The sequence below is a fragment of the Dendropsophus ebraccatus genome, chromosome 9, assembly GCF_027789765.1.
Source record: "Dendropsophus ebraccatus isolate aDenEbr1 chromosome 9, aDenEbr1.pat, whole genome shotgun sequence".
NCBI classification, from domain to species: Eukaryota; Metazoa; Chordata; class Amphibia; order Anura; family Hylidae; genus Dendropsophus; species Dendropsophus ebraccatus.
In genome coordinates, this window is record NC_091462.1 from 117664232 (window position 1) to 117677520 (window position 13289).

Genomic DNA, 13289 nt, shown 5'->3' on the forward strand with positions numbered 1-13289 from the left:
CACCCTGGAACACCTGCTCTAGTTGTGCGTACATGCGGCAGACTGCGCACTGAATGAATCCTTCCATCTCGCCGGCCATCATCCTCAGTGCAACAAAACAGTGAAAAAGAAAGAGATTCAGCACTTACCACAACTTGTAACTCCTCTTTAAACTCCACTTATTTCCAACCACTTGTCAGCAAGCACACACAGTGAGCGCTGAGCCTTGATTTAAGCACCTGAGATCAATTAACCCCCCCCCCCCCCAGGTGCAGAGCAGACCAGAGAAAAAAAAAAACTGTTGAACCTGTTTAACTAGCAACTATGGCACTAGCTATCTATGCACTGCAGCAATACACACCACACAATTGCACAAAAACAACAATATAGTCAGTCACTCCAAACCCACAGAATCAGCAGCAATTCCTCTTTAAACTCCACTTATTTTCAACCACTTGTCAGCAACCACAGTGAGCTTGAAAAAAAATGTAGGTTGTCGGCCGGTTGTCCCAATAAACGTGACTTACAGCCCATACACTAAAGAAGGAAGTGAGAACCACAAATAGTGACCGTAATCTCCCATCTCAGATCCATCTTTATTATATCCAGGACATTATTACAGGAGGGCAGTGACAGCAGGGAACGTATCGGGGGACTTGGGGGCTGTGACCCCTCCGGCAGGACATAGGAGGGCTGACTCTATGGGGGCTCATTCTATGTTCTCCATAAGAAGCTGAAGGGGTGTCTTCTTCTTTCCTCAGCAAGCTCCTTCTTGGCTTGGTCTTCTATCCTGGCGCGCTCTCTCATCTCTCTTTCCTGCACTCTCTCCAGGTCTCTCTTATTGGCAAATTCATATAGGATTCTCTTCCTCATGATCTTCTCGTCGATGGGGTCTCTTGTCTCTTCCATCCGGAACTCCACATCCTTGATGATCTCATACAGACACTTCAGGACCCCCTCATGTTTCCCCCGGGTTTTCAGGTGATCCTTCTTCGTGTAATTCTCCACAGGGATTATGTTCTCCGCTCCCATCCCCCGGAACTTCTCCTGAGTGTCCGCTAGATGCCGGCTCAGCTTATGGGTGATGACCACCGTGGGGATCAGACCTAGGAGCAGAGTGATGAGAACTTGTTATACTGCGTGTCATCTTGGAACGTTACTGTGTAGTTGTCTCCGTTACCTCTTATTACATCATACCCTTATTACATCACACCCCTTATTACATCATAACCTTATTACATCATACCCCTTATTACATCATACCCCTTATTACATCATACCCCTTATTACATCATAACCTTATTACATCATACCCCTTATTACATCATACCCCTTATTACATCTCACCCCTTATTACATCATACCCCTTATTACATCATACCCCTTATTACATCATACACCTTATTACATCACACCCCTTATTACATCATACCCCTGTTACATCATACCCCTTATTACATCATACCTCTTATTACATCATACCCCTATTACATCTCACCCCTTATTACATCATACCTCTTATTACATCATACCCCTTATTACATCATACCTCTTATTACATCATACCCCTTATTACATCATACCTCTTATTACATCATACCCCTTATTACATCATACCCCTTATTACAGTATACCCCTTATTACATCATACCCCTTATTACATCTCACCCCTTATTACATCATATAATTTATCACATTATACCCCTATTACATCATACCCCTATTACATTATACCACTTATTACATCATAACCCTTATTATATCATACCCCTTATTACATCATACCCTTTATTACATCATTGTCATGGCCGCGGCGGCGTCCCGTGCTCCGGGCCGCCGCCGCAACCGCCATCCAGGTCAGGCAGCCGCCGGGGTCCTGGTGCAGGGACCCGGCGCTGCTGTGTGTTCGGCCCCTGGGGGCGCCTCACCTCGTCCCGCTCCTCCATCCGTCTGTGCCGGCCGGCGCGCGCGTCCCCGCCTCCTAGGGCGCGCGCGCGCCGGCTGTCTCAGATTTAAAGGGCCAGTCCGCCCCTAATTGGTAGTTGCACACAATCACTCCCTATAAATCCCAGCTTGCCCTGTCCCCTGTGTTGGAGCCTCTACTTGCTTCCCATAGCGTTTGGCCCAGCTCCCTGTTGTTCCTGTTACCTGTCCGCTACCTGGTCCCTAGTCCTTGTTCCTGATTCCTGTCCGCTACCCAGTCCCTACTCCTAGTCCCTGGTTCCTGCTTCCCGTCTCTCTGCTGTTCCTGTGTCCAGCCTGTCACCTGCGGTACGCTTACACGCCACTGTCAGTACCTGCTCCTGTCACGCCTCGCCTGCCGTCACCAGCAACCAAGCCAGGGGTAGCGACCTGGGGGTCGCCTGCCGCAGCAAGTCCATCCCGCCTTGCGGCGGGCTCTGGTGAAAACCAGCGGCCCCTTAGACTCCGCTCCCTGGTGAGGTTTGTGCCATCGCTGGTGCCGGTCCAGTGGATCCACTACTCCGGGCGTTACAGTAGGCTCCAACCATGGATCCCGGCGAGGTGCCTGATCTCCGTGACGTCGCCAGAGTGGTCGCTCAACAGGCTCAACAGATCCAGCAGCAGTCGCAGCAAATCCAGCAATTGACTGCCGCCCTACAGCAGCATACTACAGGCCAGCGCCCACCACCACCTGCAACCACCTCGGGACTTCGATTGGCCCTCCCGAATAAATATGGAGGTGATCCCAAGTTGTGCAGGGGATTCCTGACTCAATGCACAATGCATATTGAACTGTTAAGTAGTCAGTTTCCCACCGAGCGCTCTAAAGTGGCCTTTATCATCAGCCTATTGGAGGGTAGAGCTCTGGCCTGGGCCACGCCACTGTGGGACCGTGATGATCCTGTTGCTGCCAATCTCCGGGCCTTCCTGGCCGAGTTTCGCTCCGTCTTTGAGGAACCTGCCCGTGCCACCTCAGCCGAGACTGCTCTTCTCAACCTATCACAAGGGAGCTCCTCTGTCGGTGACTACGCCATCCAGTTCCGCACCCTGGCAGCTGAATTGGACTGGAATGAGGCCGCCCTAATAGCCACCTTCAAGAAGGGTCTCTCCAGCCGAGTGAAAGACGTACTCTCCGCCCGCGATCTTCCTCCTTCTCTAAACGATCTTATCCTACTGGCTACCAGAGTCGACAACCGGTTTTCCGAGAGAGAGGAGGAGGTTCGGCAGGAACGACGACTGAGCCTGCCCCGTCGCCTTCCTCGGCTGGCACCGGTGTTCCAGAGTCCCGTTGCTCCCATACTGCAGTCGCCTCCAGAAGTCCCTATGCAGGTAGAACGTGCTCGCCTGACTGCTGATGAGAGAGCCCGCCGCATGGAGCTGAATCTCTGTCTCTATTGCGGTGGTGCAGATCATTACCGGCAGAGATGTCCCCAACGTCCTCAGCGTCCGGGAAACGCTCGCACCTAGGTCCGGTGGGAGAGGCCTCCCTAGGTGTGAATGCCACCTCTCCAAGGTTGACTATACCCGTCTCCATCCAGACACCTACAGGGCAAGTTTTCCAGACTTCTGCCCTCATCGACTCTGGCTCTGCTGGCAGTTTCATCTCTGCTTCTTTGGTCCAAAGATGGCGGCTACCCGTGATCCAGCTAGCCCAACCCCGGTCTATCTCTTCGGTTACGGGGGAGATTCTTACCGAAACTGTGCACTGCCAGACGGCACCCCTAGCCCTCCGGGTGGGCGCCTTACATCAGGAGAGGATCTCCTTCTATGTCTTGAGCCATTCCTCCTCTAACATCCTGCTGGGCCTTCCTTGGCTGCAATTTCATGCCCCTAAGCTGGACTGGAGAACTGGGGAGGTTCTCAGCTGGGGCCAGGACTGTCATAACCGGTGTCTGAGATCTCCTCAACCCAAGTGCTCTACGAGGTCTCCTGCTAATGACAAGCCTCTAGCCGGTCTACCAGAGGACTACCAAGATTTCGGTGATGTTTTCTCGGCCAAGGAGGCGGACTCTCTACCACCTCATCGGGTCTATGATTGCCCTATAGACCTTCTTCCCGGGGCATCTCCTCCACGTGGTCGGGTATACCCTCTCTCTGTGCCCGAGACTGAAGCCATGTCCTCCTACATCCGGGAGCACTTACAAAAGGGCTTCATTCGTAAATCCACGTCTCCCGCTGGCGCAGGATTCTTCTTTGTCCAGAAGAAGGACGGTTCCCTTCGCCCATGCATAGACTACCGGGGCTTGAATAAGGTGACTGTTAAAAACCGCTATCCTCTTCCCCTTATTCCTGAACTATTCGACCGTCTTCGTGGAGCTAAGATCTTCTCCAAGCTGGATCTCAGGGGAGCGTATAACTTGATCCGTATTCGTAAAGGAGACGAATGGAAGACCGCTTTCAACACCAGAGATGGGCACTACGAATACCTGGTCATGCCATTCGGCCTATGTAATGCTCCAGCGGTCTTCCAGGAATTCGTGAACGACATCTTCCGAGACCTCCTCTATGTCTGCGTCATTGTCTATTTGGACGACATTTTGGTCTTCTCCCCGGATCAGCAGACTCATGTGGCACAAGTGCGTCAGGTCCTCCGAAGACTACGGGCCAACCATTTATACGCCAAGCTTGAAAAGTGTGTTTTCCATCAGCGCAGTCTTCCATTTCTTGGCTATATCGTCTCCGACCAGGGTCTACAAATGGACCCGGCCAAGCTCTCAGCTGTCCTCCAATGGCCACGCCCTGTGGGACTTAGAGCAATCCAGCGTTTCCTTGGATTCGCCAACTATTATCGGCAATTCATCCCTCACTTTTCTACCCTGGTCGCACCCATCGTGGCTCTCACTAAAAAGAAGGCGGACCCCAGACGTTGGCCTCCTGAGGCCGAACAAGCCTTCAATAGCCTCAAGTCTGCCTTTGCCTCTGCTCCTGCCCTAGTCCGCCCGGATGTCTCCAGGCCGTTTTCTCTCGAGGTCGATGCTTCTTCTGTGGGCGCAGGAGCCGTTCTCTCGCAAAGGGACACAGCAGGCAAGACCAGAACCTGCGGGTTCTTTTCTAGGACTTTCTCCCCTGCCGAGAGGAACTATACTATTGGGGACCGTGAACTCCTGGCCATTAAGTTGGCACTGGAGGAGTGGCGTCATCTACTAGAGGGGGCTAAACACCCCGTTAACATCTACACGGACCACAAGAACCTCCTCTACCTCCAGTCGGCTCAACGCCTCAATCCCCGGCAGGCCAGGTGGTCTCTCTTCTTCTCTCGGTTTAACTTTACCATCCATTTTCGTCCAGCCGAGAGGAACCTAAAGGCCGATGCATTATCCCGAGCATCCGATGTCATGGGGCAAGAGGAATCTCCTCGTCACATAATACCTCCCGACCGCCTAGTACCAGTTGCTACTTCTGCTCTGCAGAGACTGCCCCCCGGGAAGACTTATGTGCGCCCCGCGCTCCGTAGACGCATCTTGAAGTGGGGGCATTCCTCTTTGGTGGCCGGGCATCCAGGAACTCAAAAGACTGGGCAATTGATCACCCGTCACTACTGGTGGCCCAATCTCCTCCAGGATGTCAAGGATTTTGTGGCTTCCTGTGCAGTCTGTGCCAGGAATAAGTCTCCCCGTCAAAGACCTGCCGGCCTACTTTTGCCCTTGCCAGTCCCGGACCATCCCTGGCACCACATTGGGATGGATTTCATCACCGACCTACCACCATCTGCGGGCAATACTGTTATTTGGGTGGTGACGGACCGCTTCTCTAAAATGGCTCACTTCGTGGCTCTTCCTGGCCTACCCTCTGCTCCTCGTCTGGCTCAGTTGTTCTTCCGACACATCTTCCGCCTGCATGGACTTCCTCTTCACATTGTGTCCGACCGAGGCTCTCAATTTGTCTCTAAGTTTTGGCGTGCCCTCTGCTCGCAGCTCCAAGTAAAGCTGGACTTCTCATCAGCCTACCATCCCCAGTCTAACGGGCAAGTGGAGAGAGTCAATCAGATCCTGGGTAACTACCTACGGCATTTTGTGTCCAGCCGCCAAGACAACTGGTCCGACCTCCTTCCATGGGCGGAATTCTCCTATAACCATCTGGACTCGAGTTCCACAGGCAAGTCTCCTTTCTATGTGGTCTACGGGCATCATCCTCGTCCTCCTCTGCCTCTCTCTCCATCCTCTGGGGTCCCAGCCGTGGAGGAGCTGTTATCTGACCTGCAGTCGATCTGGGAACAAACTCGACAGTCCTTACTCAAAGCCTCAGAACGCATGAAGGACCAGGCTGATAAGAAGAGGAGACCTGCCACGAATTTTCGTCCAGGTGACAAAGTCTGGCTCTCGGCCAAATATGTTCGACTCAAGATTCCCAGCTACAAGTTGGGTCCCCGATTCCTTGGTCCTTTTTCGGTGCTGAAACGCATAAACCCTGTCACCTACAAACTCCGCCTGCCCCCTACTATGCGGATTCCGAACACCTTCCATGTCTCCCTCTTGAAGCCTGTGGTCCTCAACCGGTTCTCCGATCAGTCTCCGTTCTCTGTTCCACAAGCCGTCTCAGACGACGTCTACGTTGTTAAAGATATTCTGGCCATGAAAACTGTCAGAGGGAGACGTTTCTTCCTGGTGGACTGGAGAGGATTTGGTCCGGAGGAGAGGTCCTGGGAACCCGAGGCTAACATCCTGGATAAAGATCTCATCAAGGGGTTCCTGCAGGCTAGAAAGAGGGGGAGGCCAAAGGGGGGGGGTACTGTCATGGCCGCGGCGGCGTCCCGTGCTCCGGGACGCCGCCGCAACCGCCATCCAGGTCAGGCAGCCGCCGGGGTCCTGGTGCAGGGACCCGGCGCTGCTGTGTGTTCGGCCCCTGGGGGCGCCTCACCTCGTCCCGCTCCTCCTTCCGTCTGTGCCGGCCGGCGCGCGCGTCCCCGCCTCCTAGGGCGCGCGCGCGCCGGCTGTCTCAGATTTAAAGGGCCAGTCCGCCCCTAATTGGTAGTTGCACACAATCACTCCCTATAAATCCCAGCTTGCCCTGTCCCCTGTGTTGGAGCCTCTACTTGCTTCCCATAGCGTTTGGCCCAGCTCCCTGTTGTTCCTGTTACCTGTCCGCTACCTGGTCCCTAGTCCTTGTTCCTGATTCCTGTCCGCTACCCAGTCCCTACTCCTAGTCCCTGGTTCCTGCTTCCCGTCTCTCTGCTGTTCCTGTGTCCAGCCTGTCACCTGCGGTACGCTTACACGCCACTGTCAGTACCTGCTCCTGTCACGCCTCGCCTGCCGTCACCAGCAACCAAGCCAGGGGTAGCGACCTGGGGGTCGCCTGCCGCAGCAAGTCCATCCCGCCTTGCGGCGGGCTCTGGTGAAAACCAGCGGCCCCTTAGACTCCGCTCCCTGGTGAGGTTTGTGCCATCGCTGGTGCCGGTCCAGTGGATCCACTACTCCGGGCGTTACAATCATACAACTTATTACATCACACCCCTTATTACATCATATCCCTATTACAGTATACCCCTTATAACATCATTCCCCTTATTACATCATACCCCTTATTACATCATACCCCTTATTACATCATACCTCTTATTACATCATTCCCCTTATTACATCATAACCCTTATTACATCATACACCTTATTACAGTATACCCCTTATTACATCTCACCCCTTATTACATCATATAACTTATTACATTATACCCCTATTACATCATACCCCTTAATACATCATAACCCTTATTACATCTCACCCCTTATTACATCGTACCCCTTATTACATCATACCCCTGTTACATCATACCCCTTATTACATCACACCCCTTATTACATCACACCACCTTATTACATCATACCCCTATTACAGTATACCCCTTATTACATCATACCCCTTATTACATCATACCTCTTATTACATCATACCCCTTATTACAGTATACCCCTTATTACATCTCACTCCTTATTACATCATACCCCTTATTACATCATACCCCTGTTACATCATACCCCTTATTACATCATACCCCTATTACATCTCACCCCTTATTACATCATACCCCTTATTACATCATACCCCTTATTACACTATACCCCTATTACACCATACCCCTTATTACATCACACCCCTTATTACATCACACCCCTTATTACATCATACCCCTTATTACATCATACCCCTTATTACACTATACCCCTTATTACATCATACCCCTTATTACATCATATAACTTATTACATTATACTCATATTACATCATACCCCTTATTACATCATACCCCTTATTACATCATACCCCTATTACATCTCACCCCTTATTACATCATACCCCTTATTACATCATAACCCTTATTACACTATACCCCTATTACACCATACCCCTTATTACATCACACCCCTTATTACATCACACCCCTTATTACATCATACCCCTTATAACGTCAAACCCCTTTATAACATTGGAAAGGGAACCATGTAACCCAGTGGGGCTGATTTGGTTCCCTGTATCACTGTATAAAGCTCCTGTGCAGATAGCGGCACGTACCGGCCACGGCTGCAGCAGCTTATGCGATAGACAATGCAATTTAATCTCCCGGCACGCTGCAGCAAGAGGCGGGAAAGGTGGTCATCTGATTGGTTGGCTATTGGCTTTTCTGGTGCATCACACTGGTTTGAAGACTCACACTAACTTCTGTGACAATAGTGATGGTGACAGGAGGGGGGTCTGTATACTTGCAGTAATACCAACTTATACAGGTTTTATTACATTTTCCTTCTCTCAACTTGATGGACTGCAGCCTCTCTCTCTCTCTCTCTCTCTCTCTCTCTCTCTGCCTGATGTTCTGCAGCCTCTCTCTCTGCCTGATGGACTGCAGCCTCTCTCTCTCTCTCTCTCTCTCTCTCTCTGCCTGATGTTCTGCAGCCTCTCTCTCTGCCTGATGGACTGCAGCCTCTCTCTCTGCCTGATGTTCTGCAGCCTCTCTCTCTGCCTGATGGACTGCAGCCTCTCTCTCTGCCTGATGGACTGCAGCCCCTCTCTCTCTCTGCCTGATGGACTGCAGCCTCTCTCTCTCTCTGCCTGATGGACTGCAGCCTCTCTCTCTGCCTGATGAACTGCAGCCTCTCTCTCTGCCTAATGGACTGAAGCCTCTCTCTCTCTCTCTCTCTGCCTGATGGACTGCAGCTTCTCTCTCTCTCTGCCTGATGGACTGCAGCTTCTCTCTCTCTGCCTGATGGACTGCAGCTTCTCTCTCTGCCTGATGGACTGCAGCCTCTCTTTCTCTTTCTCTGCCTGAAGTTCTTCAGCCTCTCTCTCTGCCTGACAGTCTGCAGCCTCTCTCTCTCTCTCTCTGCCTTATGTTCTGCCGCCTCTCCCTCTCAGTGGTACATTACATTAGAGGACAGTGTTACAGTACATTAGAGGACAGTTGTACAGTACATTAGAGGACAGTGTTACAGTACATTAGAGAGGACAGTGGTACAGTACATTAGAGGACAGTGGTACAGTACATTAGAGGGGACAGTGGTACAGTACATTAGAGGACAGTGGTACAGTACATGAGAGAGGACAGTGGTACAGTACATTAGAGAGGACAGTGGTACAGTACATTAGAGGCCAGTGGTACAGTACATTAGAGGACAGTGGTACAGTACATTAGAGGACAGCAGTACAGTACATTAGAGAGGACAGTGGTACAGTACATTAGAGGACAGTGGTACAGTACATTAGAGGCCAGTGGTACAGTACATTAGAGGACAGTGGTACAGTACATTAGAGGACAGCAGTACAGTACATTAGTGGGGACAGTGGTACAGTACATTAGTGGGGACAGTGGTACAGTACATTAGAGGGGACAGTGGTACAGTACATTAGAGGGGACAGTGGTACAGTACATTAGAGGACAGTGGTACAGTACATTAGAGGGGACAGTGGTACAGTACATTAGAGAGGACAGTGGTACAGTACATTAGAGGCCAGTGGTACAGTACATTAGAGGACAGTGGTACAGTACATTAGAGGACAGCAGTACAGTACATTAGAGAGGACAGTGGTACAGTACATTAGAGGACAGTGGTACAGTACATTAGAGGCCAGTGGTACAGTACATTAGAGGACAGTGGTACAGTACATTAGAGGACAGCAGTACAGTACATTAGTGGGGACAGTGGTACAGTACATTAGTGGGGACAGTGGTACAGTACATTAGAGGGGACAGTGGTACAGTACATTAGAGGGGACAGTGGTACAGTACATTAGAGGACAGTGGTACAGTACATTAGAGGGGACAGTGGTACAGTACATTAGAGAGGACAGTGGTACAGTACATTAGAGGGAACAGTGGTACAGTACATTAGAGAGGACAGTGGTACAGTACATTAGAGAGCACAGTGGTAGAGTACATTAGAGGGGACAGTGGTACAGTACATTAGAGAGGACAGTGGTACAGTACATTAGAGAGCACAGTGGTAGAGTACATTAGAGGGGACAGTGGTACAGTACATTAGAGAGGACAGTGGTACAGTACATTAGAGAGGACAGTGGTACAGTACATTAGAGAGGACAGTGGTACAGTACATTAGAGAGGACAGTGGTACAGTACATTAGAGGCCAGTGGTACAGTACATTAGAGGACAGTGGTACAGTACATTAGAGGGGACAGTGGTACAGTACATTAGAGGGGACAGTGGTACAGTACATTAGAGGACAGTGGTACAGTACATTAGAGGGGACAGCGGTAGAGTACATTAGAGAGGACAGTGGTACAGTACATTAGAGGACAGTGGTACAGTACATTAGAGGGGACAGTGGTACAGTACATTAGAGAGGACAGTGGTACAGTACATTAGAGGGAACAGTGGTACAGTATATTAGAGAGGACAGTGGTACAGTACATTAGAGAGGACAGTAGTACAGTACACTAGAGGACAATGGTACAGTACATTAGAGGACAGTGGTACAGTACATTAGAGAGGACAGTGGTACAGTACATTAGAGAGGACAGTGGTACAGTACATTAGAGAGGACAGTGGTACAGTACATTAGAAGGGACAGTGGTACAGTACATTAGAGGGGACAGTGGTACAGTACATTATAGGGGACAGTGGTACAGTACATTAGAGAGGACAGTGGTACAGTACATTAGAGGGGGCAGTGGTACAGTACATTAGAGAGGACAGTGGTACAGTACATTAGAGAGGACAGTGGTACAGTACATTAGAGGACAGTGCTACAGTACATTAGAGGACAGTGGTACAGTACATTAGAAAGGACAGTGGTACAGTACATTAGTGGGGACAGTGGTACAGTACATTAGAGAGGACAGTGGTACAGTACATTAGAGGGGACAGTGGTACAGTACATTAGAGGACAGTGGTACATAACATTAGAGGACACAGTGGTACAGGACATTAGAGGACAGTGGTACAGTACATTAGAGGACAGTGGTACAGTACATTAGAGAGGACAGTGGTACAGTACATTAGAGGACAGTGGTACAGTACATTAGAGAGGACAGTGGTACAGTACATTAGAGGGGACAGTGGTACAGTACATTAGAGGACAGTGGTACAGTACATTAGAGAGGACAGTGGTACAGTACATTAGAGGGAATAGTGGTACAGTACATTAGAGAGGACAGTGGTACAGTACATTAGAGAGGACAGTGGTACAGTACATTAGAGAGGACTGGTACAGTACATTAGAGGACAGTGGTACAGTACATTAGAGGGGACAGTGGTACAGTACATTAGAGGACAGTGGTACAGTACATTAGAGAGGACTGGTACAGTACATTAGAGGACAGTGGTACAGTACATTAGAGAGGACAGTGGTACAGTACATTAGAGGGGACAGTGGTACAGTACATTAGAGGACAGTGGTACAGGACATTGGAGAGGACAGTGGTACAGTACATTAGAGAGGACAGTGGTACAGTACATTAGAGGGGACAGTGGTACAGTACATTAGAGGGGACAGTGGTACAGTACATTAGAGTGGACAGTGGTACAGTACATTAGAGGGGACAGTGGTACAGTACATTAGAGAGGACAGTGGTACAGTACATTAGAGGGAACAGTGGTACAGTATATTAGAGAGGACAGTGGTACAGTACATTAGAGAGGACAGTGGTACAGTACATTAGAGGGGGCAGTGGTACAGTACATTAGAGAGGACAGTGGTACAGTACATTAGAGAGGACAGTGGTACAGTATATTAGAGGACAGTGCTACAGTACATTAGAGGACAGTGGTACAGTACATTAGTGGGGACAGTGGTACAGTACATTAGTGGGGACAGTGGTACAGTACATTAGAGAGGACAGTGGTACAGTACATTAGAGGGGACAGTGGTACAGTACATTAGAGGACAGTGGTACAGAACATTAGAGGACACAGTGGTACAGGACATTAGAGGACAGTGGTACAGTACATTAGAGGACAGTGGTACAGTACATTAGAGAGGACAGTGGTACAGTACATTAGAGGACAGTGGTACAGTACATTAGAGGGGACAGTGGTACAGTACATTAGAGGACAGTGGTACAGTACATTAGAGAGGACAGTGGTACAGTACATTAGAGGGGATAGTGGTACAGTACATTAGAGAGGACAGTGGTACAGTACATTAGAGAGGACTGGTACAGTACATTAGAGGACAGTGGTACAGTACATTAGAGGGGACAGTGGTACAGTACATTAGAGGACAGTGGTACAGTACATTAGAGAGGACAGTGGTACAGTACATTAGAGGGGACAGTGGTACAGTACATTAGAGGACAGTGGTACAGGACATTGGAGAGGACAGTGGTACAGTACATTAGAGAGGACAGTGGTACAGTACATTAGAGGGGACAGTGGTACAGTACATTAGAGGGGACAGTGGTACAGTACATTAGAGTGGACAGTGGTACAGTACATTAGAGGGGACAGTGGTACAGTACATTAGAGGGAATAGTGGTACAGTACATTAGAGAGGACAGTGGTACAGTACATTAGAGGGGACAGTGGTACAGTACATTAGAGAGGACAGTGGTACAGTACATTAGAGAGGACAGTGGTGCAGTACATTAGAGGACAGTGGTACAGTACATTAGAGGACAATGGTACAGTACATTAGAGGACAGTGGTACAGTACATTAGAGGGGACAGTGGTACAGTACATTAGAGGACAGTGGTACAGTACATTAGAGAAGACAGTGGTACAGTACATTAGAGAGGACAGTGGTGCAGTACATTAGAGGACAGTGGTACAGTACATTAGAGGGGACAGTGGTACAGTACATTAGAGAGCACAGTGGTACAGTACATTAGAGAGCACAGTGGTACAGTACATTAGAGAGGACAGTGGTACAGTACATTAGAGGACAGTGGTACAGTACATTAGAGG

The 13289-nt window shown here is 49.8% G+C and overlaps 1 protein-coding gene across 1 annotated transcript in view; it reads right to left on the reverse strand.

Moving 5' to 3' along the window:
• Positions 1 to 545: 545 nt before the first annotated feature.
• Positions 546 to 13289, reverse strand: part of LOC138800588 (uncharacterized) — a 29762-nt gene continuing 17018 nt past the window's right edge. Inside the window, exon 4 of the mRNA XM_069982373.1 lies at positions 546 to 1085. Within this exon, the coding sequence (XP_069838474.1) occupies positions 694 to 1085 (392 nt within the window). The 3' untranslated portion in view covers positions 546 to 693. The remainder of the gene's footprint in view (positions 1086 to 13289) is intronic.